The 25,912-nt window shown below is 41.8% G+C and overlaps 1 protein-coding gene across 1 annotated transcript in view; it reads right to left on the bottom strand.

Annotated features, from left to right (window-relative positions):
• The window catches only part of LOC132883769 (1-phosphatidylinositol 4,5-bisphosphate phosphodiesterase beta-1), a 454,963-nt gene that overhangs the window by 108,666 nt on the left and 320,385 nt on the right, over window positions 1-25,912 (bottom strand). The window contains exons 10-14 of the mRNA XM_060917764.1: window positions 25,720-25,866; window positions 15,144-15,301; window positions 11,877-11,959; window positions 11,422-11,506; window positions 2,143-2,317 (exon numbers count right to left, since the gene is read on the bottom strand). Of these exons, the coding sequence (XP_060773747.1) occupies window positions 2,143-2,317; window positions 11,422-11,506; window positions 11,877-11,959; window positions 15,144-15,301; window positions 25,720-25,866 (648 nt within the window). The remainder of the gene's footprint in view (window positions 1-2,142; window positions 2,318-11,421; window positions 11,507-11,876; window positions 11,960-15,143; window positions 15,302-25,719; window positions 25,867-25,912) is intronic.

The raw sequence follows: 25,912 nt of genomic DNA, 5'->3' as shown, positions 1-25,912 counted from the left end.
AATAAATATTTATAAAAATGTAGAAAAAGTTTATTAATATGACGAAATAAATATGTGCAAATTATTAAGCCTGAATTAAGAGTTTGGTAATACAGCGGCCGTATCCCAAATGACTGCCTACTGAAGCTCGAGTGCACTATATAGAGTTTAAAAATCCATTACTTCCTAGTAACATGTAGTGCACTTATATAGAAATTAGAGAGACATTTAGGAGCCAACCCTCGTTACCAGGCTACACGTTTTCATTTCAGTTCAGAAACCAAAACACGCATGAGACCTCACACTTTAACACTAACCAGATAATTAAACAAATAAACAAAAAAAAAGAAATCATTAAACATGAAGAGTGCGCTTTTTTTGTTTACGTATTACGTAGATGTGCTTATTACGTGTCAATTTGCGCATGCGGGACACTTTTGGGTCGTTTTCCGTTCATATTGGAGATCGCATACAAGTCTCATATAATTGGTAATGTGAACGGCCTAACAAAAAAATCGGATTTCACAACAAATCGGATATGGGTCGTTTCAGGTTGCAGTCTGAACGTAGTGTGAGAGACTCTTAATCCATCTGAGTGGATGTTTTTTGGTAATGTGTTCGAGCTGCTTGTCCAGTAGAGGGCAATATCAGTCCAGGATAGCAGATGATGAGTTCCAGCAGCACTGCTGATGCAGATCTCTGTGATTGTGGCTGAAAGCTAACAGTGAAATTATCAACCAGGCCGCCTGCTATCATTCACACTCTGAGGATCAGCAGCACAAACAGCAGCCAAAAGCATCCTCGCTGAAAAGTTATTACAGATGCAGGCTACAGCGGAAACTGAAATATAGATAAGCAAACGAGTGTGTAGAACAAATCAACTGGGTGTTAGTTACGTTTATTTTAATAGCTTTCTCTTTTTATGAGATACCCATATATTATTAAAAATGAGATTTCTGTCCTAACCTGCAAAACAGTTGTACTTCAGAACAAAAGAAAAAAAACAACAACAACAACAGGGATTTAAGCAGACTTTATATTATTAAAGGAGAACTGAAGGCAATTGTTTTTATTATCAAAATTCTATTTCTCATTTTATTAAATATCGGAATGCATTTTTGATAGCTATTTTGTGTTATGAGTACAAACAAGTGTTGACAGCAAGTTACGAGTGTTTGAAATATGCTCTGTAATATATCAGTCCATATGTCAAAGCAATGGCTGTAAACGAGATTCGTTGAGACCTGTGCGAGATGTCATAGGATGGAAGTAAAATGTACAGCGGAAATCAAAGTGGCCAACATCTGCCAACGTTGTCAAAAGACGCGCGCGCCCTCTTTCGAATGCTGACGTAATCAAGCCAGAAGTTTTGTTTGTCTTGATAGCAATCAGGAAAGTTTGAAAAAAGTCAGCAGTAATCGTCATTTAAACAAGATTTTGTGCAATATTTTGTTTGGAAAACAGTTTTCAAAATGGCGGTGCTGACACTTGACGTTTCGAAGTCTCGCACAAGTCTCGTGAAGATCGCGCGGATAAGCGACGCCTGCCGTGGACCAAACGAACTAAATTCAACACGGCTAAAAATTGAACAGGCCGATAAGTATAATATTTAATTGCAATTAGTTGCCAATATGAGTCATGATATAAGGTTACTAAAACCGAAAACGTAATCAAATAACACGTTAATTAAGAAATAAAGCAAGTTTAAAAATGACTTCAGTTCCCCTTTAACCCATCTGAAGCAGTGAACACACACATGCAAGCAATGAGCACACACACACAGAGCAGTGGGCAGCTATGCTACAGCACCCAGGGAGCAGTTGTGGGTTAGGTGCCTTGCTCAAGGGCACTTCAGCCCGACTTCAGGCCATGGCTGCTCCATGTTAACCTAACCGCATGTCTTTGTACTGTAGGGGAAACCGGAGCACCCGGAGGAAACCCACATGTTGCAGACAACATGCAAACTCTACACAGAAAGGCCTCTGTCGGCCTCTGGGCTCGAACCCAGAACTTTCTTGCTATGAGGCAACACTACACCACTGTGCCACCCAATGTATATAACCTACAGCATATATCTCTTCTAGTGATAAAGATGCGACCAGTGACAAAGATTTCTTCCCAAAGGTAAGTGTTAAGGCATGCTGGAATAAAGAGGACATGTACCTGCGCTTGGAGAGGATGGCTCACACACGCTGGATGTATCACTGTAGGTATTAGAGGTCTGCTCACAGAGCTTCTTCTTTGTGCTGCCCTCATTCTTGTGGGAATTCTTCTTGTTTTTGATGAGAATTTTCCCTAAGAGGTCCATGGGACTGGGCAGAGGAGTTCCTGCTTCCAGCTGAAAACAGAGGCATGTCAGGACTCACTGGATATTAATGACACCAACTAACGATTCATTAACATAGTTATAAATGCATCACACTGCAATCTAACAGTCTATGTACAATCTAATAATTATTGTCTAATGACCCTAACCCATAACTATGTCATCGCCTGTTTACTGCAATGCATGATGGGCGATACCTAGGGTCAGCTCCGCCGTATTGTTTACTTTCGCCTTTGTTAAACACTGCATTGTTCTGTCTAACCGGTTTTAACCGCGCCTAAAGTGAACTGCTGTGTGCCTAACTGTGTCTCCACAACAAAGAGAACACCTAATTTGAGCTTTTATAAGCTGCCAGTTGAGAAGAAGAGAAGAAAGAAATGGATAAGTTTAATCCGCAATGAAAACCTTCGAACTGAATCGAAATGAACAAGTGTTTGTAGCTCACATTTCTCTGGTGGGAAAAAGACGTACTTAAACTGTGACTCAGAAATATTTCCATGATCTACGGAATGGCTTTCGGTTATAGAGGATTATAACAATCGACACTGTTCATTGTCTGAAACTAGCGATATTCCAAAGCCTGTAAAACAAAGAAGCATTCTTCGGCCTTTGCTTCTCAATGTGCCGAAGCACTCGGCAGCCAAACAAGCCTGTCAGACCGATAAAACTCCCAAACCATGAAGGGTTCTCTTTCGGGTTTGTATAATGTTCAGTGTACCTTAGTTGCGGCATTTATTAATGTGCCACCATCTGGGTCACATACGTATCGACTTAATCCACTGTTTATCAAGTCCTTTACCCTGTAAAACAATCCGTGTTCAACAAATAAATCCAGATTAGACTTACAAAATAGTTTATTTCTTAAGATTTGACTTGATGTCGCAAAATGTTTCAAAATTAGGAATGAAATTATTTAGCATAAAAATTATTTATATTGTTCGCACATTTTTTGTTGATTAGGCCTATAAAGTTTTGCTATAGGCCTAACATGAATGTAACTTCACCATAAACACTATAGACATGACAGCCAATTTCAGAGAGGCTACATATAATTCACGATATTCAGATAGATTTGTTTTCTCGATAAAGTTTAGCTGGTGCAATATACGTCCTCGGAAATAAGACATTCTTAGATTTGATGTTGTTGTACAGTGCGGTAGACTCGGTCTAGACTCTTACAGTGGTGCTTGAAAGTTTGTGAACCCTTTAGAATTTTCTATATTTCTGCATAAATATGACCGAAAACATCACCAGATTTTCACACAAGTCCTAAAAGTAGATAAAGAGAACCCAGTTAAACAAATGAGACAAAAATATTATACTTGGTCATTTATTTATTGAAGAAAATGATCCAATATTACAGATCTGTGAGTGGCAAAAGTATGTGAACCTCTAGGATTAGCAATTAATTTGAGGGTGAAATTAGAGTCAGGCGTTTTCAATCAATGGGATGACAATCAGGTGTGAGTGGGCACCCTGTTTTATTTAAACAACAGGGATCTATCAAAGTCTGATCTTCACAACACATGCTTGTGGAAGTGTATCATGGCACAAACAAAGGAGATTTCTGAGCACCTCAGAAAAAGCGTTGTTGATGCTCATCAGCCTGGAAAAGGTTACAAAATAATAGTTTATGCGCATGCGTCCTTACTTCTTCTATTGTTCTGGTGTCTCCGAAGGGACCGTCTTACAGCGCCCCTAGAGGTGTGGCATGTGTATTGCATCGTTTTCAGCAAGCGTTGCGTTGCCATATGGACCTGATATTTTACTGATCGTTGCCCATTTGGACGCGATATATTTTTAAATATCTCGTTGCCGTTGTCGTGTGGATGTAGCCTCAGTGTGTGTGTTTGCAAAGAAATGGTAATCATGCAGAGGATGTTTTGTCAATAAAATTACATTTTTCTTAATCTAAAAAGTGTTAATTTCCCTGATGTACCTGTATGGAGACTTTTAGGACACCGTGTATTAATGTGGACAGAGAGAGAGAGAGAGAGATCACGGGTAAAACAAGTGACTCAAAGCAATTAACTTTATCCTAAACCCAGATCTTTCCATGATGATTTCTCCAGGAATAATCAGATGCAAAAGTCTGTGCCCCCCTTGAACCTTGATTCTGTTTTACGAAATGCTTTCTGTGCCTTCTCATCTTGCTCTTGGGAAAACAGAGATAACTTGGATCTGAAGCTCAGTAAACTTTTCACTGTTGGACAGTTAGCCTGGCTTTCGTAGACAAAGTTAACTTCACATGGTCTCCTACACAAAGGCCACAGTGACAGTTTAGCCAAGATACAGGCCTTTCTTACTGTAATAAATCTACCAGAACAATGAGTGTATTACTGCAAGTCATTCACAACCTTCCCTAATGAGTGAAACGCCAGGGATGAAAGGAGGAAAGCAGTTACGTAAGGACAAATGATGAGGGCTCAGAGTTCCTCTACATGAGCACAAAGCACGCTTTTGACTGGTTCCTATGACAACTGGGGGGTGGGTGGGTGGGGGTGTAGGGGGGATTGGGTACAGATAAAGGTTTGCCAAGCACTAGCATTTAGCATCAGCCAGGGGCATATTTCCAGTTAATCTGTTCCGAGTGACAGTGCTCTGCAATTTGATAAATGTGTGGCTGATTGAGTACACTGACTCGAGGGAGTGTATGAATTGGTTTGACGTGAAAACAGAGCTAAAGTAAATGGTATGATTTTCTTCTCCTACTTTTTTAGCAGTCATCATTTATGCATTCAGATGCAGTGTTAATGCAAAATTTTGCAGCATATTGAAAATGTCTGTTACTGTGAATAGTTAAGCGAGCAGAAGATGAACTGATCACCAAAAAGCATAAAGGTAAAAGACGACACATTTCTTTTCAGTGTTTTCTGCAAGATTTGGGTATTATTTTTGTTTTGTACAATTGGAGAGTGAAAAAAGAAACGGAACACCATGCGAAAGTTTGGGCACCCCAATACATTTGAGTTCTCAGGTAACTTTTACCAAGGTTCCCAACCTTAATTAGCTTATTTAGCTGTGGCTTGTTCAAATTCTTCATTAGGAAAGGTCAGATGATGCAGATTTCAAAGCTGTATAAATTCTCTGACTCCTCAAACTTGTCCCTAAAATCAACAGCCATGGGCTCCTCTAAGCAACTCCCTCGCATTCTGAATAATAAAATAATTGATGCTCACAAAGCAGGAGAAGGCTACAAGAACGTAGCAAAGTGTTTTCAGGTAGCTGTTTCCTCAGACTGTAATGTTATTAAGAAATGGCAGTTAACAGAAACAGTGGAGATCAAGGTGAGGTCTGGAAGATGAAGAAAACTTTCTGAAAGAACTGCTCGTTGGATTGCTAGAAACGCAAATAAAAACCCCTGTTTGACTGCAAAAGACCTTCAAAAAGATTTAGCAAACCCTGGAGTGGTGGTGCACTGTTCTACTATGCAGCGACACCTGAACAAATATGACCTTCATGGAAGAGTCATCAGAAGAAAACCTTTCCTGCATCCTAGCCACAAAATTCAGCGTCTGAAGTTTGCAAATGAACATCTAAATAAGCCTGATGCATTTTGGAAGCAAGTCCTGTTGACTGATGAAATCAAAGTAGAACTTTTTGGCCACAATGTGCAAAAGGTATGTTTGGAGAAAAAAGGGTGCCAAATTCCAGGAAAAGAACACCTCTCCAACTCTGAAGCATGGGTGTGGATCGATCATGCTTTGGGGTTGTGTTGCAGCCAGTGGCACAGGGCACATTTCATTGGTCGAGGGAAGCATGGATTCAAATAAATACCAGCAAATTCTGGAAGCAAACATCACACCATCTGTAAAAAAGTTGAAGTTAAAAAGAGGATGGGTCCTACAATAAGACAATGATCCAAAACGCACCTCAAAATCTACAATGGAATACCTCAAGAGGCACAAGCTGAAGGTTTTGCCCTGGCCCTCACAGTCCCCTGACCTAAACATCATTCAAAATCTGTGGATAGATCTCAAAAGAGCAGTGTATGCAAGACAGCCCAAGAAACTTGTAGAACTGGAAGGCTTTTGCAAGGACAAATGTGTGGAAATCCCCCAGGTAAGAACTGAAAGATTATTAGCTGGCTACAAAAAGTGTTTACAAGTTGTGATACTTGTCAAAGGAGGTGTTACTAGGTACTAACCATGCAGGGTGCCCAAACTTTTGCTTCGGGCCCTTTTCCTTTTTTGTCATTTTGAAAATGTAAAAGATGAAAATAAAAAATTGGTTTTGCTTAAAATATAAAGGGAATGAGTGATCTTTAACTTTATGCCTTTTGGAGATCATTTCATCTTCAACTTGCTTAACTGTTCACAGTCACAGCAATTTTGACCAGGGGTGCCCAAACTTTGCATACCACATATATATTTCATCTCATCTCATTATCTCTAGCCGCTTTATCCTTCTACAGGGTCGCAGGCAAGCTGGAGCCTATCCCAGCTGACTACGGGAGAAAGGCGGGGTACACCCTGGACAAGTCGCCAGGTCATCACAGGGCTGACACATAGACACAGACAACCATTCACACTCACATTCACACCTACGGTCAATTTAGAGTCACCAGTTAACCTAACCTGCATGTCTTTGGACTGTGGGGGAAACCGGAGCACCCGGAGGAAACCCACGCGGACACGGGGAGAACATGCAAACTCCACACAGAAAGGCCCTCGCCTGCCCCGGGGCTCGAACCCAGGACCTTCTTGCTGTGAGGCGACAGCGCTAACCACTACACCACCGTGCCGCCCACATATATATTTATTTATTTATATTTATAGCAGGCTTGTAGTACTCGAGCCCAACTCGTGCCCTAATTTTAAGGACTCGTGACTCGACTTGGACTTCAGCACTGATGACTCGGACATGGACCTGGACTCATGCATTAACTGCATTCGGACTCGTAAATTGGAGACGAGGACTCGGATTTTTTTCTTTATTTTTTGTAATATGCCATAATAATTTGGCATAAGATATTTATATCGACATTAATTTTTATACTAATTTCATGCAAGTGTGTCACACCTGCACCCCTTGGCATGTGCATCACATAGACTCTTGGGCACGTTCCAGATAGCACGCATATCAAGCGGATTCTCGCGCGTGCGCTGTAAACAACTTGCACCTGCACAGGATTAAGGCACAATCAGCGTGCCAATCTAAAAACTGTGAAAACACACTTACTTAGTGAAGTATTGAGTTGCGTTGCTGATACATTACCAAGCGTTATTTCCTTGTTTGGTTTCCTGATCCCTGATTTCCTGTTTCTCATCTTTGATCCTGCTGAGTCTACGATAGCCTGTTTGTGCCTCGCTCGACCTATTGCCTGTTTTACGATTTTGCCTGCCGTTCTGGATTGTTTACCTGTCTTCATCTGTATTAATAAACACACCTTCTGCACTTACATCCGTCTCCCAACCATCTCTGACAGAATACTTCACACTCCCTGACAAAGAGAAAACCTGTTCATACGTCATGTTCAGGAACAAACTAATGTTAATGGTGCTGAAACAGCCACCGTCAAATGGTGCGGTTGGAGTCTTGTTCTCAGACTCGACTCGGATCAATAGTGGACGCAGCTCGAAATTTTTTTCATGACTTGGATTTGACTCGGACTTGAACACTGGGGACTCGAGACTGGACTCAGACTCAAGGTTTAGTGAGTCGACTACAACACTGCTCTACCCTACAGCGCTGTGCAAAAGTCTTAGACACGTAAAGAAATGCTGTCGACCAAAAATGGCTCAAAAAATAATGAAATGAAATGTTTCAACATTAAAAAAATATTATAAACAGTAAGCAGTAAGCCATAATAAATGAAACAGTCAATATTTGGAATGAGACGACCCTTTGCTTTAAAAAAAAATAGTAGTCTCAGGTAGAATGAGTGCAGTTTTATAAGGAAATGATCTGTAGGTTTTACTGAGCATCTTACAGAACCAGCCACAGTTCTTCTGGACACTTCGACTGTCACACTCGCTTCTTCGTTTTGCACCAAAACCCAGCAGCCTTCATTATGTGTTCTTTTTTAATCTGAAAAGTGCTCTCTTATGTAACATGCTGCTCAGATACAAACTTTTTTTCTGTAACATTTAATTTTGTGGGGCGGCACGGTGGTGTAGTGGTTAGCGCTGTCGCCTCACAGCAAGAAGGTCCTGGGTTCGAGCCCCGGGGCTGGCGAGGGCCTTTCTGTGTGGAGTTTGCATGTTCTCCCCGTGTCCGTGTGGGTTTCCTCCGGGTGCTCCGGTTTCCCCCACAGTCCAAAGACATGCAGGTTAGGTTAACTGGTGACTCTAAATTGACCGTAGGTGTGAATGTGAGTGTGAATGGTTGTCTGTGTCTATGTGTCAGCCCTGTGATGACCTGGCGACTTGTCCAGGGTGTACCCCGCCTTTCGCCCGTAGTCAGCTGGGATAGGCTCCAGCTTGCCTGCGACCCTGTAGAAGGATAAAGCGGCTACAGATAATGAGATGAGAAATGAGATTTAATTTTGTGCTGGGAAACGAACGTTTGAACCCTAAAATGTTTTTGTACTGACTCAGTAATATAGAAGTCATCTCATCTCATCTCATTATCTCTAGCCGCTTTATCCTTCTACAGGGTCGCAGGCAAGCTGGAGCCTATCCCAGCTGACTACGGGCGAAAGGCGGGGTACATCCTGGACAAGTCGCCAGGTCATCACAGGGCTGACACAGAGACACAGACAACCATTCACACTCACATTCACACCTACGGTCAATTTAGGCCAAGTTTACATTAGACCGTATCTGTCTCGTTTTCTTCGCGGATGCACTGTCCGTTTACATTAAACCGCCTGGAAACGCCGGGAAACGGGAATCCGCCAGGGTCCACGTATTCAATCTAGATCGTGTCAGCTCCGGTGCTGTGTAAACAGTGAGATACGCGGATACGCTGTGCTGAGCTCTAGCTGGCGTCATCATTGGACAACATAACTGTGACATCCACCTTCCTGATTCGCTGGCGTTGGTCATGTGACACGACTGCTGAAAAACGGCGCGGACTTCTGCCTTGTATCACCTTTCATTAAAGAGTATAAAAGTATGAAAATACTGCAAATACTGATGCAAATACTGCCCATTGTGTAGTTATGATTGTCTTTAGGCTTGCCATCCTTACACTTGCAAGTGGTAAGTGATATGCGCTGGGATCACACACACAGCGGCTCAGTCCCGAATCGTGGCTCGTGCGCTTCACTCGCGCGCTCTGTGAGCTGCGCAAGGCCGGAGTGCGCACCCTCCAGAGGGCACTTGCTGTTCAGGGCGGAGTGATTTGGAGCGCAGGATGCCTGCGGAGCCGAGCGTATCCGTGTATTGGCGTTGCTGTGTGCAGGCGAATCGTGTATTGGTGTTGCTGTGTGCATGTTAATCGTTTTAAAAACGTTAATCCGATGATCCGCTGATACGGTCTAATGTAAACCCCACCTTAGAGTCACCAGTTAACCTAACCTGCATGTCTTTGGACTGTGGGGGAAACCGGAGCACCCGGGGGAAACCCACGCGGACACGGGGAGAACATGCAAACTCCACACAGAAAGGCCCTCGCCGGCCACGGGGCTCAAACCCGGACCTTCTTGCTGTGAGGCGACAGCGCTAACCACTACACCACCGTGCCGCCCCCTATAGAAGTCATAAAATAGAAATCTATTACAAAGTTTGTATGAAAAAAAAAAAATATATATATATACACACAGTAGGGTGCCTAAGACTTTTGCACGGTACTGTATGTAGGCAACTTCTAGAATAAATCTTCTTCTTCTTCTTTTGGCTGCTCCCGATTAGGGGTCGCCATAGCGGTTCTTTCATCTCCATTGCTCCCTGTCTTCTGCATCCTTCTCTACCACACCTGCCACTTTCCTGTCATCTCTCACCACATCCATGTATCTCCTCTTTGGCCTTCTTTGTTTTTGTTTGTCTGGAAGCTCCATCCTCAACATTCTCCTTCCAACATGCTCTGCATCTCTTCTCAGGATGTGCCCATACCATCTCAATTTCATCTCTCTTAGCTTAATTCCCAAGCTCTCCACATGTGCTGTCCCTCTGATGTGCTCGTTCCTTATCCTGTCCAACCTCATCACTCCCATCGCAAACCTTAACATCCTCAACTCCGCCACCTCCAACTTTGCCTCCTGTCTCTTCGTTAAGGGTACGGTCTCCAATCCATACATCACAGCTGGTCTCACTACTCGCTTATACATCTTACCTTTCACTTTTGCTGGGACTTTCCTATCACAAATGACTCCTGAAATCCTTCTCCAACTGCTCCACCCTGCCTGCACTCTCTTTCTCACCTCACTATCGCAGCCCCCATTTTCCTGCACAGTTGGCCCCAGGTACTTGAATTCGCCAACTTTCTTTACGTCTGCTCCTTGCATCTTCACTACACTCTCATCCCCATTCTCACTGATGCACATGTATTCTGTTTTGCTACTGCTCACCTTCATTCCTCTTCGTTCTAATGCATCCCTCCATCTCTCCAAACACAGCTCAACCTCCTTTCTACTTTCACCACATATCACAGTATCATCTGCAAACATCATGTTCCATGGTGACTCTTGCCTCACTTTGTCCGTCAAGCTATCCAGCACTATGGCAACCAAGAAAGGACTCAAAGCAGATCCTTGATGGAGTCCCACCTTCACCTTGAACTATTCAGTCGTTCCAACTGCACACCTCACTGCTGTTTCACTGTTCTCATACATGTCTTGCACCGCTCTAATATACTTCTCATTCACTCCACACTTTCTCATACAATACCATAACTCATCTCTCGGCACTCTATCGTATGCCTTCTCCAGGTCTACAAACACACAATGTAGCTTTCTCTGGCCTTCTCTGTACTTCTCCATTAACATTCTTAAAGCAAAAATTGCATCTGATGTGCTCTTCCTTGGCATAAACCCGTACTGCCACTGGGGGTGCATAAGCGTACTCTTGGTGCCGGTCCCAAGCCCGGATAAATCGGAGAGGGTTGCATCAGGAAGGGCATCTGGCATAAAACTGTGCTAAACCTAACATGCGGAATGAACTTCTAGAATAAATACAAATTCAAAATTCATCCGGAAGTTAAGTTGAATTAGTAGAATCTGGTTATGAACTCACTGCATATTTCTCCAGTGGCTCTGTAAGCAGAGCTTCTCCAAATATTGATCTGCAATACTCAGCCATCTTAGCTTGCTGCTTGGGGCTGCGAAGACAAAACAAACAGAGAGACAATCAGCGACACGGCCATGACCTCACATACATTTACATTAACTCCCCACTGTCTGACCAAAGACAATTCAATTTCTTGTCCTTGTCAAGACAAAACTTATTTGCACATCTGCTCTTAAAATTGCATCCCATGAGCTATGTACCTGTCTTCTATGATAATTGAGACATCTTTCACATTGTCTCGATGTAACACTGATCTGGGAAAGCATCCTTACTGTCGTTGCGCCATTGAAACCATTACTAGCAGCTAACTTTTGTGTCGTGAAATCATTTTATCAGAACAGCACTGTCTGAGAAACTGAGAATTGCGTAGTCTGAGTGGTGGGAGTGCTGCTTTCACTTACGAGTCCACATGGTTCTCAAATGAAAGGATGACAGGAAAAGAGGATGTCTTGAAAGCACTCTCAGCAATGGCCTCAATTACTTCCTGAAAAAAGACATATGGCATTGCAATCATCATCAAGCCACAAAACACTTTCTGGACCCACCAAGGACCTCATGCTGCTGGGATGAATGCTGATAATGAGATATTTCTAATGCCACTCAAAATGGAAATGCGATCTTATTACAAATCAATCTACGTTGCTTTAACCTTTTCATGAGAAGTGGGAGATGAGCTATGATGACCTAATAAGAGAGTACAAATTATCTTCAAGACTTTTTTCCACAAAATTACATTACTTTTGCTGGTTCTGACTGTGCTAAAATAATTTTTTCCCATCTCTCATAGCACTCTCATCTTTGCCACAGTGTTGTACGATCTTTTTTTTCTCCTTCTGTCTCATGTTGTACTTAATACGGCTGGACATATTTGTCTGGTGAAGAAATCAGAATATGTGTGATTGTGTCACGAGATCCTGAGCATCAAAGTGCATGCCATACTGATTTGATAAAATTTCAATTGAAATCTGGTTGAATGGGGGTTGTGATGGGTATTGAACTAACTTTGATACACAGAACGATGCATGAAACATTCTTATCCTCACTCTGTTTACGAAAGTTATTTGTGGCATGTTATGCTGAGATGGACATTTCTTAAGACTTAAGTAAAAAACACAAGCGAGGTGGTTAAAAACTTGGCCATAACGCTAAACTGATAGTAGCTGCTTTTCTCTTCTCATCATTATCATCTCATTATCTCTAGCCGCTTTATCCTTCTACAGGGTCGCAGGCAAGCTGGAGCCTATCCCAGCTGACTACGGGCGAAAGGCGGGGTACACCCTGGACAAGTCGCCAGGTCATCACAGGGCTGTCACATAGACACAGACAACCATTCACACTCACATTTACGGTCAATTTAGAGTCACCAGTTAACCTAACCTGCATGTCTTTGGACTGTGGAGGAAACTGGAGCACCCGGAGGAAACCCACGCAGACACGGGGAGAACATGCAAACTCCGCACAGAAAGGCCCCCGTCAGCCACGGGGCTCGAACCCGGACCTTCTTGCTGTGAGGCGACAGCGCTAACCACTACACCACCGTGCCGTCGCTGCTTTTCTCACTCGGCAAATTTCTTGCTGTTACAGTAAAGTTGCCATAAAAACCTTCTCTCACATGCATATAGAGTAGTGTGCAAAAGTCTTCGGCGCATGTAAAGAAATGCTGTCGTCTAAAAATGGATTAAAATAATGAAATGAAATGTTTCAACATTAAAAAAAATACTTTAAACAGTAAGCAGTAAGCCATAATAAATGAAACAAAGTCAATATTTGGTGTGAGACGACCCTTTGTTTAACCCTTTGATGCAAAACATGGGTCAAAAGTGACCCGGCTGAGATTTATCTTCTATGTCTTTGCAATAAATTAATTCCATCATTCAGTATTCAAGGTATTCCTCAATTAACTTGTTTTTGATCATCATACATCCTTATTTTATTTTTTCCTTTCTTACTTTTTGAATAAAAACCCTTTTTGTACCACTACCCTTCTAATGCACAACATGGGTCAAAAACGACCTGCATTCATTTTCCAGGTTATTTCATGTATGGCTGAGTGTTTCTATTATATACTTTTGAAATAAATTAATTTTGTCATTTACTTTTCCAAATACGCAGTAAATATCTTGTTTTTGTTTAGCACAAATCATTTTTATTTTTCCTTTCTTAAGTTATGAACAAGCACAGCTTTTGTAATTCTACATCAAGTTTACACACATGGGTCAGAACCGACCCGCATGCATTTACTCCAGCGTTTGGTGGGAACTGTGAATTGTGCTTGTGTCAGACATTTCACAGCTCAGCACAGCGCCCTTTGCCCATCTAATACATGTAAGTAATGTTTTTTAATTGTTCGAACATTACCTTAGAAAAAAATTGATTATGTTTAGGTTACGGGGCAGCATGGTGGTGTAGTGGTTAGCGCTGTCGCCTCACAGCAAGAAGGTCCGGGTTCGAGCCCCATGACCGGCGAGGGCCTTTCTGTGTGGAGTTTGCATGTTCTCCCCGTGTCCGTGTGGGTTTCCTCCGGGTGCTCTGGTTTCCCCCACAGTCCAAAGACATGCAGGTTAGGTTAACTGGTGACTCTAAATTGACCGTAGGTGTGAATGTGAGTGTGAATGGTTGTCTGTGTCTATGTGTCAGCCCTGTGATGACCTGGCGACTTGTCCAGGGTGTACCCCGCCTTTCGCCTGTAGTCAGCTGGGATAGGCTCCAGCTTGCCTGCGACCCTGTAGAACAGGATAAAGCGGCTACAGATAATAAGATGAGATGAGATGTTTAGGTTCTCTTGAGAGTGAGTAGATTACTTGTCAGAAAGTTATAAGTAATTACTATTAGCTACCGAGCTGTTGACATATTCTACTTTAGTTAGCTAATTTTATTGTAGTTGGCTTAGCTAACTACATAGTTAATAAATAAATAACTGGCCCCATTCACTGCTAAAGTAATTACTTGAAACAAATTCTTATTATAGTATTAAGACATTTAATTTTAAATCACACTTGGTTGACCCATGTGTAGTAATATAAAAAGTATTTTTATTCATAAAGTAGGAAAGAAAAAAATTAAATTAATGATTTGTGGTAATTAAAAACAAGATATTTAAAGAATACTTGGAATATTCAATCATAAAATAAATTGGTTTCAAAAAATAGAGCAAAGAAAAACTCAGTCAGCATGAAATAACCTGGTAAATGAATGCGGGTCATTTTTGACCCATGTTGTGCATTAGAAGGGGTGTGCATATGTTTTGCATCAAAGGGTTAAAAAAAAAAATAGTAGTCTCAGGTACAGTGAGTGTACCTTTTTTAATGACTTGGACATAACTCGGACTTGAACACGGGGGACTCAAGACTGGAGTCGGACTCGAGGTTTAGTGATTCAGCTACAACACTGGATTGGTGTAAAATAGATTACTTTATAGAAATGCAAACTTTTGCAATCAGCTGTATACACAGATAGTGTTTCTTCCTACTTGTCAGACCTTTGTTCACTTATAGATCCTCGACTGGCTCTCAGTCCAATCAATGTCACTGTTACAACATTCACCTGTACCCATGTTCCTGTACCCCCCGTCCCAATGTCCCAGCACACCATAATGTACCTACCTCATATCTCATTCATGTCTCATAGATTTCTGATGACCTGGTTAGTCACTGCTAGTGTTAATTTACCTTAAAGGAGACCTCGGTGGTCATGGTGAAGCCGTGGGTGATAATTGGCTCCTCTTCAGCTGTGCGTCCCTTCCAGCAGTCCAGCTCCACACAGCGGCAACCTGACAGCAGAACCTGCCTGTACATCTCCACTGAGGAGTTTCCTGCCAACTGCCCCGCTGCACACACAAATCACACTGATGCTCAGAACCCAGCAGAGACCACCCATCAAGTGTAACATCACAGCATCCAAACACAAAGTTGATTTTTTTTTTTTGAGAAAAATCATCTCGGAGAAAATGCAAACTGTTACAAACAATTAGAGGTGGACAGTAATGAAGTACATTTACTTGAGTACTCTACTTACGGTAAGTAGACTTTTTGAGTATCTGTACTTTACTTCAGTATTATTATTTTTTGGAAACTTATGACTTTAACTTCACTACATGTGAAAGACAAATATCGTACTTTTTACTCCACTACATTTCTATCAGGGCGACATGGTGGTGTAGTGGTTAGTGCTGTTGCCTCACAGCAAGAAGGTCCGGGTTCGAGCCCCGGGGCCGGCGAGGGCCTTTCTGTGTGGAGTTTGCATGTTCTCCCCGTGTCCGCGTGGGTTTCCTCCGGGTGCTCCGGTTTCCCCCACAGTCCAAAGACATGCAGGTTAGGTTAACTGGTGACTCTAAATTGACCGTAGGTGTGAATGTGAGTGTGAATGGTTGTCTGTGTCTATGTGTCAGCCCTGTGATGACCTGGCGACTTGTCCAGGGTGTACCCCGCCTTTCGCCCGTAGTCAGCTGGGATAGGCTCCAGCTTGCCTGCGACCCTGTAGAACAGGATAAAGCGGCTAGAGATAATGAGATGAGATGAGACATTTCTATCAAGGTCCTCGTGACTATGAAGCGGCTTTGAAAGTGGATGTTTTTTGTCTTCTTTTATAAAATGTGATTGTTTTTTTCACAGGTGACACTGAGACAGCCTATCAGTAATCGCTAGGGTCACGTCATGGCCATAGACTGTATAAAATCAAGTTCAATTTCTCAGCAGTATCATTTGAACAAGATCAGTTGATGGCAGAATGGAAGGAAGCCGTTCTTCTGGGGAACGCACGCACTCGTGGCTTTACCTAGAACCCATGTTTCAGTTTCAGAAAGGATTAAAGATTCGTTTCGTTTTAAATGTTTGCTTTGCTTGCCTAAAACGAACCACATCACAGCCTTCAAAAACTCGCCATCTGACCTGCGGAAGCATATTGAGGTATATAAAAGTTTTATTCCAAGAGAAAGCTTGCAATGAAGTTGTCTGTGCTTTTAGAGCTAGCGGTAACATTGCAATAGCTATGCAGTCTGGTTAGTCAAATGACTTTCTATGGATTTGCCCGCCTTGTCCATGGCTAACGTTAACACATAGCTAGTTAACTTGGACACTGTTAGTTAGCAGGTAAAAACGGAGTTACGCTAAGATGAATAACATTAACTTATCTGAAGTCCTTTCAGAAATATGTTTTAGCATAATCTTGCCAAATAAACAGAATGTAGAAATCTTTCTTTTCTAGTAGCGTTAGCTACCCAATATGATTTCGAGTTTGAAAAGAGTTTGCTAGCATGTCAGGTGGAGTTTCAGCTCTACAGGTTCTACAAACTAGTCAGAAAATCCAGTCGGTTGCTTCAGAGGCATTAGGTTTTGTAAGCATTGTGGCAATAATACAACAATGCATTGGCAAAAAATTTACTTTTAATACTTAAGTATTTTTAAAAGCAAGTACTTCAGTACTTTAACTTAAGTAAAAATTTGACTGGACAACTTTCACTTGTATTGGAGTAATATTTAACCAGTGGGATCTGTACTTTGACTTAAGTAATAAACTTGGGTACTTTGTCCACCTCTGCAAACAATACATAAAATAAAGTGACGCTGCTATAAAGAATTTTAACATGTCTTGGCTCAGTTTGTAAAATCAAACACAGAAATTTTACTCGCTGTAAAAGAAACAGCACAGTGTCTAAAATTTCCAGTCAAACAAAACATTACATTTGCCACAGTTCTTGGAAATAATGGGTAATGGGGATAAATCTGAATATATTACCATCATTAGTAAAGCAGTTACAGTATGTCCCTATTAGTATCACAATACTGCAGCAGAGTAAGAAGCCTTAGAGACAACCGAGGGGTCATTTTCCAGCCAAAAGCCTCTTAGGTTTTCTTTCTTTCTTTCTTTCTTTTCTGAAAATTCATTTTGTCATTTCCAGAAATGTCTTATCTTCTCATATAGTATCTCCTAATAAATAGCTGCAATTGCATATTCTTTTAATGTCTTTCTCTGGGAATAAACCAGTCCATTAGAACGAGCAGATTAAATATTTAATGATGCAGTCCATTCAGAAAATCATTTGAGGATTATTTTTATTTATTTATATATGTATTAGTTCAGGGGTGGCATGGTGGTGTAGTGGTTAGCGCTGTCGCCTCCCAGCAAGAAGGTCCGGGTTCGAGCCCCGTGGCCGGCGAGGGCCTTTCTGTGCGGAGTTTGCATGTTGTCTGCGTGGGTTTCCTCCGGGTGCTCCGGTTTCCCCCAAAGACATGCAGGTTAGGTTAACTGGTGACTCTAAATTGACCATAGGTGTGAATCAGGGCTTTACATTAGCACCCGCCAAATGCAGGTAAAATTCGGCATTGGCGGGTAATGACTTTAGTCCCACTAGCCACTTTGGCAGGTGGTTTATTCTGTGGTATGACTATATTTTAATTGTAGTTTTCTCTGAAGGCATCCGATATAATAAACGCATTGCAATGTAATATTACGCGCCTACAACTCCCATGAGCACCTGCATAAACATTCTGACACAACATGTTAGAATTGTTTAGAACGTTTGTTAACGGCTCAGATAAAATCAGTGATACGGTAACCTGCGGTTAATGAACAAAGCAACAAAGTTGCTGACGACTGACAAGCGCACTATGTGGCGGCGTATAGCTGGAGTTTCAAACCCTGCTGCTCAGGGAAAAAGGGGCAGAGATGCGCAGGGCCGGAGCAGCATTTTAAAATCACCGAGGTCCGTGATGCACAAAGCGCACGCTGAAAAATGTTCGACGTATTTAAATGAGAGGGGTGAATTACACGTCATACATCTCATCTCATCATCTCTAGCCACTTTATCCTGTTCTACAGGGTCGCAGGCAAGCTGGAGCCTATCCCAGCTGACTACGGGCGAAAGGCGGGGTACACCCTGGACAAGTCGCCAGGTCATTGCAGGGCTGACACATAGACACAGACAACCATTCACACTCACATTCACACCTACGGTCAATTTAGAGTCACCAGTTAACCTAACCTGCATGTCTTTGGACTGTGGGGGAAACCGGAGCACCCGGAGAAAACCCACGCGGACACGGGGAGAACATGCAAACTCCGCACAGAAAGGCCCTCGCCGGCCACGGGGCTCGAACCCGGACCTTCTTGCTGTGAGGCGACAGCGCTAACCACTACACCACCGTGCCGCCATACAAGAGATCTATTCCTGAAATTACTTTTAATGGTGTTTGAACTGAATATCGTCAGTTTTGAAAAAAAAAAAATCATGTATGTGGCAAGAGTAAGAATAATTTAAGCTTGTTTAATGGTTTGATCTGGCCCAAGCAATGAGGACAAGAGATACCCTAACCATGTAGCCTGTGGAACTGAGATACATTAACAATCTGGCATCCGTTACACCGACACACAAAAAAAAAATTCTGGGAAAAAAAAAAATCAGTATACACCACCATGTTTTAGGCAAAGTTATCCAAGCCAAACATAAGTTGAAACTTTCCACTCTATTGCTTTGGCTTATCGAATGATTTATTTTTAAAATCACAAACAAGGCAGGCTACAACTGCGCTGCTGCACATGTAGTACGGAGTAAACCTGAAAAGTAAACCCAATCTGCTCAGAGAGTCATAAGAGCTCCTCTTGAGCTCCTCTTTAGCCTCTTTCAAGATATTGAATATAGGGTTTTGATGGCGCATCCTATATGGAAAGCCACTAGAGGCAAAACATGGCCACGTTCACATTACACCACAGGTTCCTGAATGTGGTCCTGGAATGCACCGTTTTCCCTTGGTTCAGCTATAATCAGCTAATTAACTAATTATACAACAGTTCAGTAATATACAGACTCACTAATTTGATTGGCTGAGCAGCGTTCCATTAGTGCCTATGTTTAGTATAACCGAACTGGGGCGTTACCCCTTTTCGACCCAAAGAGAACGGATTCTGTTCTTGTTCAAAGAATCCTGAATGGAATTGGTTCAAGAACCTGTTCCCTGTTGGTCGAAAAGGCGTACCTACTCATTCGTAAGGGTTTTTTTTTTTGTAGGCTGTAGCCACGATGTCATCATGTTGTCAGAATCAGTGTAACGCATCTCTCATAACCTGGGACGGAACAGTACCATCGTGTGTGTGTATTATTTACCAGCTGGGAGGGTCCATATCGTGAAATACCATGACTGAGGTCTTGAAAATACTGACCGAGGCCTCTGGGCCAAGGTCATGGTATTTCACGATACGGACCAACCTTAAGCTGGGAAATAATATATATATTTTTTTCATCTCATCTCATCTCATCTCATCTCATCTCATCTCATCTCATCTCATCTCATTATCTCTAGCCACTTTATCCTGTTCTACAGGGTTGCAGGCAAGCTGGAGCCTATCCCAGCTGACTATGAAGTTTGAAAATGTAAATTTAACAGCTTCATGAAAGTGCGCTGATGGTTACCATGGAAACCTTGTGTCTCCTGCACTGCGTTCCTCCCCCGAGTCGCCCGTGCGCTCATTCGCTTTTGTGTTCTTGGTCTCAGAGCTGCGCTCACCGAACAGAGACAGAATCAATGTTCAACATCATTAACAATGCACTTTTTACGGAGATGTTTTAATGTTATTCTTTATTTTTTTATCCATTTGAATATTTAGCGTACAAATGTATTTTCAGCTCTTAAAAATGACCGAGGTCCGGACCGTGGGGGCCTCAGAGCTGGCTGCGGCCATGGAGATGAACAAGACGCTAATAGGAAGATAAGACAGTTCAATGACAAATGGAAGTTCGGGTGAGATTGGCTAGTTCATAGCAAAACCGAAAATACCATGTACTGCGAAGACTGTAGAAAGTCTGGCAAAGACAGGCACCAGTAATTTTAAACTCGAAACTATAAAGGACCATGAAAAATCAAATGCACACATCGGTACTATAACATCAAAACAGAAGAAGACGGCTAGTTCACTACAGGACAGCATTGCTTTCAGTCCCTGGCTGTCATGAAGTCGGCTGAGCTGGAGAGGATGGAGCTGCTGTTTAGAAATGTTCATGCGATTGGAAAGAAGTTGATCCCGCCCCAGCTATCAACTTATGGCCTGCTGGAAGCCTCAGGTCACGAAGACCATTTTTCATGGACCATTCAGACTCATCTGATGATGAATGTAATGAGGACATTTAATGTCTCTCTCTACACATGTTCTCACACACACACACACACACACACACACACACACACACACACACACACACACACTATTAATAGATAATACATAATATGCATAATAATACTTGATAATACACATAATACTTGCATATCAAAACATCAAATGTTTTTCAATGATAAATGTTTTGAATTGGACTTTTAATATTAGAATCAGTTCAGTTGTACTGAATGTTATTTTTCATATTATACGATATTTCATATTGTAAGGGGCTTGAATTTGAGTTCAATAAACAGAATACTCTGTTTATATTTTTGTCTGAATTTGTTGCATGTTTTCATATAGGGAGCTACCTTAACAGCACTGAATACATGAGTGCTACTGTAGAGATACATTACGCTGCCATTCATAATTAAATCTAGATCTTCCGAACTTTAACGTATCATGGTGAAGAAAAAACTGTGATTTCCTGGCAACAAAATTGTGGCTAGTGAAAAGGCTGAATGGCTAGTGACTCGAGAAAACCACTAGCCACAGTGGCCAGTGAGCAAAAAAGTTAATGTAAAGCCCTGGTGTGAATGTGAGTGTGAATGGTTGTCTGTGTCTATGTGTCAGCCCTGTGATGACCTGGTCCAGGGTGTACCCCGCCTTTCGCCTGTAGTCAGCTGGGATAGGCTCCAACTTGCCTGCGACCCTGTAGAACAGGATAAAGCGGCTAGAGATAATGAGATGAGATGAGATTCAATATTTCCTCAAAAGAGCTATAACACATTGTAAGCTTTGCAAATATAAATTGATTTATTATAGAATGTTCAGTGTTTAGCTGTTAATATCCACGCATAAAATGTGATTTGTTTTTGGAGTCTGCATTTTATGTCACCTGTCAATTTTAAGGGAGTGATCCCAAATGCAGCTAAAAACTCATCTCGGAGCTCTGTTCAAGAAAATTCTGGCAATCTCGGAGGGGTGAGCTATATGCCGGTAATTTGTAACATCACAGAAAATCAAGTTAAACGCCTACAGAGCAACTTTCCCTCCAAATGTATTGGGTAAGACATGGAACAAACAAGCTTTGAGGTCAAAAGGCATTTGGGCATAATGCATTTACGTTTTCTCTCATTACCATTGTAAATGCAGGTCATTGAGAAGGACAATGATCCTCATCCTAAATGTCCAGCCTGAATATTTAGCATCTACATAGGTACTGTAATTTAATTACAGGATAGTTATAGAATTTAAAATAATACTCATCTTAGAACTCTTACTTAATTGCATCATGAAAAATAACTTTAATCTTTTTTTCAAAATGCTTGTTTGCAAAAATTCTCAGAAATGATGACCCATGGTTTTATCATTTCACACTATGCCATAATACGCGCAGCTACCAAATCAATCACATTTCTGTGCATTTTAACATTAACAATATTTAATACGGCGGCACGGTGGTGTAGTGGTTAGCGCTGTCGCCTCACAGCAAGAAGGTCCGGGTTCGAGCCCCGTGGCCGGCGAGGGCCTTTCTGTGCGGAGTTTGCATGTTCTCCCCGTGTCCGCGTGGGTTTCCTCCGGGTGCTCCGGTTTCCCCCACAGTCCAAAGACATGCAGGTTAGGTTAACTGGTGACTCTAAATTGACCGTAGGTGTGAATGTGAGTGTGAATGGTTGTCTGTGTCTATGTGTTAGCCCTGTGATGACCTGGCGACTTGTCCAGGGTGTACCCCGCCTTTCGCCCGTAGTCAGCTGGGATAGGCTCCAGCTTGCCTGCGACCCTGTTGAACAGGATAAAGCAGCTAGAGATAATGAGATGAGATGAGATATTTAATACATTCACTCAAAACAAATCCAATTTGCATGAGTTTAACCAATTTGCTATTATGCTTTTTCAATCATACATTAAAATAAATGCAATAAAAAAGGACCTAATCTCATAATAAATTTCTACAAATTTACACAAGTGAAAGCAAGGTGGTTGAATTTTTGTTCAATAATCTACAATACCCATACTCTCAATTAAATACAATATACAGTGTCTTGCAAAAGTATTCATCCCCCTTGAAGTTTGTCCTGTTTTGTTGCATTACGAGCTGGAATTAAAATTGATTTTTGGAGGGTTAGCACCATTTGATTTATGCAACATGCCTACCACTTTAAAGGTGTAAACCTTTTTTTTTGGTGACACAAACAATAATTAAGATGAAAAAACAGAAATCTGGAGTATGCATAGGTATCCCCCCCAAGTCAATACTTTGTAGAGCCACCTTTTGCTGCAATTACAGCTGCAAGTCCCTTGGGGTATGTCTCTATTAGCTTAACACATCTAGCCACTGGGATTTTTGCCCATTCATCAAGGTAAAACTGCTCCAACTCCTTCAAGTTAGATGGGTTGCGTTGGTGTACAGCAATCTTCAAGTTATGGCACAGATTCTCAATTAGATTGAGGTCTAGGATTTGATTAGGCCATTCCAAGACATTTAAATGTTTCCCTCTAAACCACTCCAGTGTAGCTTTAGCAGTATGTTTAGGGTCATTGTCCTGCTGGAATGTGAACCTTTATCCCAATCTCAAACCTCTGGCCGACTCAAACAGGTTTTCCTCCAGAATTGCCCTGTATTTAGTGCCATCCATCTTTCCTTCAGTCCTGACCAGCTTTCCTGTTCCTGCAGATGAAAAATATCCCCACAGCATGATGCTGCCACCACCATGCTTCACTGTACGGATGGTACCGCTTAAAGTGGTTCTATAGATAGATACTCCCATCTCCACTGTGGATATCTGCAGCTTCTTCAGTGTTATCTCTGGTGTCTTTGTTGCATCTCTGATTAATGCCCTCCTTGCCCGGTCTGTGAGTTTTGGTGGGCGGCCTTCCCTTGTCAGGTTTGTAGTGGTGCCATATTCTTTCCATTTTGCTATAATGGATTTCATGGTGCTCCCTGGGATATTCAAAGTTTGGGATATTTATGACCCAACCCTGATCCATATTTCTCCACAACTTTGTCTCTCACCTGTTTGGAGGCTCCTTGGTTTTCATATTGCTTGCTTAGTAGTGTTGCAGAGTCAGGGACCTTCCAGAACAGGTTGATTTATACAGATATCATGTGACAGATCATGTGACACTTTAGTTGCACACAGGGGGATCTTAATCAATTAATTATGTGACTTATGAAGTGAATTGGTTGGACCAGCTCTTATTTAGGGGTTTCATACGGAAGGGGGTAAATACAGTGGTGCTTGAAAGTTTGTAAACCCTTCAGAATTTTCTATATTTCTGCATAAATATGACCGAAAACATCATCAGATTTTCACACAAGTCCTAAAAGTAGATAAAGAGAACCCAGTTAAACAAATGAGACAAAAATATTATACTTGGTCATTTATTTATTGAGGAAAATGATCCAATATTACAGATCTGTGAGTGGCAAAAGTATGTGAACCTCTAGGATTAGCAGTTAATTTGAGGGTGAAATGAGAGTCAGGTGTTTTCAATCAGTGGGATGACAATCAGGTGTGAGTGGGCACCTGGTTTTATTTAAAGAACAGGGAGCTATCAAAATCTGATCTTCACAACACATGCTTGTGGAAGTGTATCATGGCACAAACAAAGGAGATTTCTGAGGAGCTCAGAAAAAGCATTGTTGATGCTCATCAGGCTGGAAAAGGTTACAAAACCATCTCTAAAGAGTTTGGACTCCACCAATCCACAGTCAGACAGATTGTGTACAAATGGAGGAAATTCAAGACCATTGTTACCCTCCCCAGGAGTGGTCGAACAACAAAGATCACTCCAAGAGCAAGGCGTGTAATAGTCGGCAAGGTCACAAAGGACCCCAGGGTCACTTCTAAGCAACTGAAGGCCTCTCTCACATTGGCTAATGTTAATGTTCATGAGTCCACCATTAGGAGAACACTGAACGACAATGGTGTGCATGGCAGGGTTGCAAGGAGAAAGCCACTGCTCTCAACATTGCTGCTCATCTGTAGTTTGCTACAGATCACATGGACAAGCCAGAAGGCTATTGGAAAAATGTTTTGTGGATGGTTGAGACCAAAATAGAACTTTTTGGTTTCAATGAGAAGCGTTATGTTTGGAGAAAGGAAAACACTGCATTCCAGCATAAGAACCTTATCCCATCTGTGAAACATGGTGGTGGTAGTATCATGGTTTGGGCCTGTTTTGCTGCATCTGGGCCAGGACGGCTTCCCATCATTGATGGATCAATGAATTCTGAATTATACCAGTGAATTCTAAAGGAAAATGTCAGGGCATCTGTCCATGAACTGAATCTCAAGAGAAGGTGGGTCATGCAGCAAGACAACAACCCTAAGCACACAAGTCGTTCTACCAAAGAATTGTTAAAGAAGAATATATTTAATGTTCTGGAATGGCCAAGTCAAAGTCCTGACCGTAATCCAATCAAAATGTTGTGGAAGGACCTGAAGCAAGCAGTTCATGTGAGGAAACCCACCAACATCCCAGAGTTGAAGCTGTTCTGTACGGAGGAACGGGCTAAAATTCCTCCAAGCCGGTGTGCAGGACTGATCAACAGTTACCGGAAATGTTTAGTTGCAGTTATTGCTGCACAAGGGGGTCACACCAGATACTGAAAGCAAAGGTTCACATACTTTTGCCACTCACAGATATGCAATATTGGATTATTTTCCTCAGTAAATAAATGACCAAGTATAATAATTTTGTCTCATTTGTTTAACTGGGTTCTCTTTATCTACTTTTAGGACTTGTGTGAAAATATGATGATGTTTTAGGCCACATTTATGCAGAAATATAGAAAATTCTAAAGGGTTCACAAACTTTCAAGCACCACTGTACCTATGCACACTCCATATTTCTGTTTTTATTCTTAATTGTTGTTTGTGTCACAATAAAATAACAATTTTCACCCTTAAAGTTGTCAGCCTGTTGTGTAAATCAAATGGTGCTAACCCTCCAAAAATCCATTTTAATTCCAGCTTGTAATGCGACAAAACAGGACAAACGCCAAGGGGGATGAATACTTTTGCAAGACACTGTAAATACAGAGGACTAAGGATTGATTAGCCAAGTGCTATGGCTATGCAAGCTGACAAAATGTATATCTAATAGAAGAAAATGAGAGCCAAGCCAGAAATACACATTGTCTGCTTCACTGACCTGTGAGGTAGGTGTTATGGGAGGAGTTGATGAAGTAGTGGGACAAAGGAAGTGTCATGTCCTCACTCTGGTCCAATTTTTCAGGAGGGATGATGCTGTTCTCTTCTCCGTTTAGATACCTGGCAAAACCCTCAACAGAAATCTGCCCTGAGGAACAACACACTGTGTTTACATCCTGTATATGTGAAAGAAA

The sequence above is a fragment of the Neoarius graeffei genome, chromosome 3, assembly GCF_027579695.1.
Source record: "Neoarius graeffei isolate fNeoGra1 chromosome 3, fNeoGra1.pri, whole genome shotgun sequence".
Lineage (NCBI taxonomy): Eukaryota > Metazoa > Chordata > Actinopteri > Siluriformes > Ariidae > Neoarius > Neoarius graeffei.
This window is presented reverse-complemented; position numbering and strand designations above follow the sequence as displayed.